The sequence below is a fragment of the Ceratina calcarata genome, unplaced genomic scaffold, assembly GCF_001652005.2.
Source record: "Ceratina calcarata isolate Rehan_Ccalc_2016 unplaced genomic scaffold, ASM165200v1 scaffold392, whole genome shotgun sequence".
Taxonomy (NCBI): domain Eukaryota; kingdom Metazoa; phylum Arthropoda; class Insecta; order Hymenoptera; family Apidae; genus Ceratina; species Ceratina calcarata.
The window spans coordinates 29,933-34,690 of record NW_017162541.1 but is presented as its reverse complement, the minus strand read 5'-3'; the positions used below and the strand labels follow the sequence as shown (position 1 = coordinate 34,690).

The following is a 4,758-nucleotide window of genomic DNA, read 5'->3' as shown; positions in this document are numbered from 1 at the left end:
ATATGACTATGAGATCCCAGTTATCTGCTAAGATGATAAGTTTTCATGTACTATGCTTAAATTTCGTAGTAAAAAACATTATAAAAAATTTATGTTCAAAAGTGTCCAGGTACTACCTCCTTTACCTTATTTCTATTAGATGAATGCTTTTGAGAAAGAATATGTCATGCGGCAGAAATGTATCAATGATTAAGCTAGTATGTAATGGGAGATGATAAGGAATAAGAGGAATAAGAAAATAATAGTAATGGGAGATAAGGAATAAGAACGTATAGGGTATATGTTTGTGGATGCATGCCGTTACAAATATGAATGTGGATCCCCACATAGCCTTTAGCCTCTGGGCAACAGGCCAAATCGTTAGATGGTCCTCCTTTATTACATTTAAATAAAAGAGTAAAAAGAATTTAATATCACCAATTTTAACTACACATCCCATATTCCAATAGTTTCAATGCAATTTGTATGCAAAGGATGTTGGAAGGATTCTTACTTTGCCTCATGGAATATTTATTATGCCCTCAGTTAAGGACAGAAAAGTACTCAGTTTAATACTTTTGACTGTCGTGTCATCCAAATTTAGGTGACCTGTAAAGTTTTCAATAGGCTGCATCACCCAAATTAGGGTGATGGATTTATTGGCTGTTGTTTGGCTGTGGTGTTTTTAAAGATAATTAATAAAATATAGGCTGATATATATAGCTTTATTTTCGCCTGTTGACCCAGAAATGGACTTGGTTTACAATTTGCCTCTGCTTACTTATCCCTCCATATCTTCCTTACTCCATCCTCTTTCCACTTCCTTCCTCTTCTTTATTTTTATTTCTCCTAGCTTAGGATGTAGACTAATAAAATATGAAAATATATTATTATGATTTGATTAAAAATAGTATTTTGTTTGGCAGTCGACATGTTAAGACAGAAAATATGTTATATTGTAATATATATATTTATATGCAAATTATATTGGAACTTAGTTATCTGTGTATAAATTACATTGCATTCCAGTTTGGATGATGCAAACGACATAGGGAAAATTCTTATTTTACTTCAATGAATATGTATTATGTACATAATTAAGGACAGGAACCCACTTATTGTTAGTTCGGTTCTCAGTTAAGGACAGAAAACTACACTGTGTCGCAATTTGTATGATAAGAATGATATTGAGTGTCGTTTACTTTGTAAATTACGTTTCATTACAATTTGTTTCATTCAGACGATATTGGGAAGATTCTTATTTTGCTTAAATGAATATTTATTCTGTTCTCAGTTAAGGACAGAAAATGGAGACAGTCTCAAGGATGCCAAGCCTAGAATCAAGAAAGGTCACCCAGGGAAAAGATACTTTCTCATTGTTGCTCTATTGGGAATTCTCTTCTTGGGATACATAGCAATTGCGTACGTTCATTTTTTATATTATTAATTACGCTTAGTCATTAACGACTTACTTAATTTCTTCATTGATAAGATCCTACGAAAGATATATTAGATAATTCAACGATCATCATAATTTATCTCATCTTCCGACTGATAAAATATAAATATCACGTGTGGACACGTGAAATTATTCAGAATTGACGTGAATTCTCACGTGAGACATCATAGATAAGATTTGCAATCTTCAAATCGAAGCATTCTTATTATTTATATTTGCATCATTTAATTTAATGATTATCATAAACAATCTAATCGTCTGATCAAATATAAACATCACGTGTAGAAACGTGAAATTATTCAGAATTGACGTAAATTTTCACGTGAGACATCATAGATAAGATTTGCAATCTTCAAATCGAAGAATTCTTATTATGGCTATTTAATTTTTTTAGATATGACCTAAGGCCGGCGCGTCTTGGTAGCAAGGCGATCGACACATTGGCCTTTTCTTTTAATCTCCAAAAACCATTCCACGTCGTGGTGATCGACGCAGGCTCTACTGGGAGCCGAGCCCTCGCTTTCAGTTTCCACGAGTCGATAATCGGTGGAAATTTAATTTTGGACGAGGAATTATACACGGAAACGAAGCCAGGCGTTAGCTCTTATTCAGAAAAGCCTAAGGATGCCGCGAAGTCATTAACGGTATTGCTGGACAAGGTGAAGAGTGTGATTCCGCGTTCGGAATGGCAGCACACGCCCCTCAGTATGAGGGCCACCGCTGGATTGAGACTTCTCCCTGGGCACAAGGCTCAAGAGATACTTCAAGAGTGCCGGAAGATGTTTGAAACAAGCGGCTTTCAAGTAAGCTAGATTTTGGCCATTTTATGAAAGTTTTACGAAATCATTTAAATCATACAATGAAGCTTTTTTGTAACATGAAAAGCAGAAGACAGATTTTAAAACGCCCCATTCAGGGTGTCTCAAAAGTAGTGTGAGATATTGAAATGGGAGGTTCCTGACATAATTTTAAACAACATTTTCCTTAGCGAAAAAGTTGTCCGAGGCGTGGTTATTGAGTTATTAACAAAAATCTCCGACCAATCAGAGCGCTCGGTTGGTGCGAGCTACGAATCGGGAGCGTTGGCTCGGATCCGGACGCACGGCCTTTCAACAATCTATCATTTCCTCATCCATTCCATTTGAATAACGATTAAATGTATTAATTATTATTAATTTCCTTGCATTGTTATTCATGTAATTTATTATTCGTCATTTTCTTAAAACGTTTCGTATTGAGCGGAGTGGTTGTTCACGCGTCAAAGGCCGGGTCTACTTGTGTCTGTTTTAACTTACAACCAGACAAACTTTAATATTCGTTTGAATAATACTTGCTTGTTTTATATTACAGATTTCAAAGAATTCGATTGCCATAATGGAAGGTACGGACGAAGGCATCTTCTCCTGGTTTACAGTCAATTTCCTCTTAGATCGATTTAATACGCACAATCCCGGTAGCACAGTAGCCGCGTTAGATCTCGGCGGAGGATCTACGCAGGTGACTTTCTCGCCAAGTCCCGAACAGGTAAATTATCACTAATAATATTTAATTTACAAATTTTCGATCGTTAACGTGTCGTAATTACAATCTGTTGATACTTGGTATAATCTAATTATAAATTCTCACAAAAATGCGTACAGATCAGGAAAGACTACTATTTTAGACTGACAGATTTTCTTCACGATCGACGCTGAAATAAATATTTAAAATTGATTCAGGAGAAGAAACTCGATGGACATATATACTCTGTTAATATCTTCAGCCACAACATGAGTGTTTACACGCACAGCTACTTGGGTATGGGCCTTATGGCGGCGAGGAAAGAGATTCTCACGCACGGATTGAATTTGGATAACTTGAGCACGAAAGACACGGTCGAGATACGAGCCGAGTGCGTGAACCCGATCGTCTCCGCCGAGTGGAGTTACGGCGGCGTTAATTATCTCGTTAAGGGGCCGGTGAACGGTACCCACAAGCTGGTGAAGACGCAGAACTTCGCCGGCGGCGAGGAAGACAGGCCGATCGTCAATTTCGCCGAGTGTTTGAAAATTGTTGAAAAATACGTCGGCAAGATTAAGAACAAGCCGGAAGGGTTGAAGGATCACGAGATCTACGCGTTCTCCTATTACTTCGATCGTGCCACAGAGGTAAATTAAATGTTCTTTGATATACAGGCGAAATCGAGGGACTTTGGGCTCACTTCGCACGCACACGTAGGAAATACATAGTTCCAACTATATAGGCGCATGGAAAACAGTAAAAATAGACAGAGGATTTTCTATGTATGTGTGCGGAGTCCAGTCCGGAATTCACTGACATGAGCCATTCGTTTGCTTTTGTTTTAATTATAACCGACTATGTTTCAATGAAACATTTCAGGTTGGCTTGGTCGATCCATTTTCCGGTGGCGTGATCCAAGTTAGCGCGTTTCTAAAGCAAGCGAAGGATGCTTGCGATTACCCGAATACCGACCAGCCCTTCATTTGTCTTGATCTAACGTTCATTTATGTTCTCCTCCGGGACGGATTTGGACTCGAGCCTACTACGCGACTTTATGTAAGTCTATGAATTCTATATTTAAACTGCTTATTTTTAAATCTTAAACATGCCCTTAATTGTCCCCTTTTTTGTTCAATATTCAAGCGTTTTGATCAAATCTTTTATATATTATTTTGCTTGAACATCAATTCATGCTCAATTAAATATAAAATGCATTCAATTGAATTGTGAATATAAAAATGCGTTAATTAGTGATTTAATTCACTGCCAAAAACTGAATTCGTGAATCCAGATCGATTCAGTTTCCATTAAATATAAAATCCATATGAAACTTTTAAAACAGGATAAGTTAATAATTATTTCATACAATTCTTAATAATTGATTAGTATATTTAGACTGCGGATTTTTATGCAAAATCATATTTTATAAAACACATTTAGACATCTAATCCATTTATACAGATTGTATAATTTCATAATGAGAGATTTATATCAACTATTTTATTTTTAGAGATTAATAGGTGTGTCTTTTTCTGTATGAATGCATAAAAATCCGCAGTCCAGTTATACTCTTCTCGACGCATAAATAGAGAATTAGTCTCCTGACAGCGAACGGGATATCTTTAATAAATTTTGTTTTCTTTTTTTTTATCAGCTTTACAGAAAGATCAATGGACATGAATTAAGTTGGGCCCTCGGCGCTGCCTTTAACATTATTCAAAACGGCCTTTAACAGGCCTGAAACGTAGGCAAAAGAATATTTTTTCACAGATACATGAAATATTTACGCGTTCTTTATAACATATTTAGTTGCTCGATTA

At 36.2% G+C, this 4,758-nt stretch overlaps 1 protein-coding gene across 5 annotated transcripts in view; it reads left to right on the top strand.

The window, feature by feature from the left end:
* The window catches only part of NTPase (ectonucleoside triphosphate diphosphohydrolase NTPase), a 38,511-nt gene that overhangs the window by 5,203 nt on the left and 28,550 nt on the right, over window positions 1-4,758 (top strand). For 4 of the 5 annotated variants that reach the window (XR_003389368.1, XM_026814692.1, XM_026814691.1 and 1 more), the window contains exons 2-6: window positions 1,274-1,401; window positions 1,833-2,241; window positions 2,789-2,962; window positions 3,157-3,585; window positions 3,818-3,994. Coding sequence is in view for 4 of the 5 variants with exons in the window: in XM_026814692.1 (XP_026670493.1) it covers window positions 1,274-1,401; window positions 1,833-2,241; window positions 2,789-2,962; window positions 3,157-3,585; window positions 3,818-3,994 (1,317 nt within the window). In the remaining variant the exon portion in view is untranslated. Of the gene's footprint in view, window positions 1-1,273; window positions 1,402-1,832; window positions 2,242-2,788; window positions 2,963-3,156; window positions 3,586-3,817; window positions 3,995-4,592; window positions 4,753-4,758 lie in introns of those variants that run through there. The other variant, XM_018026876.2, reaches the window with a different exon arrangement.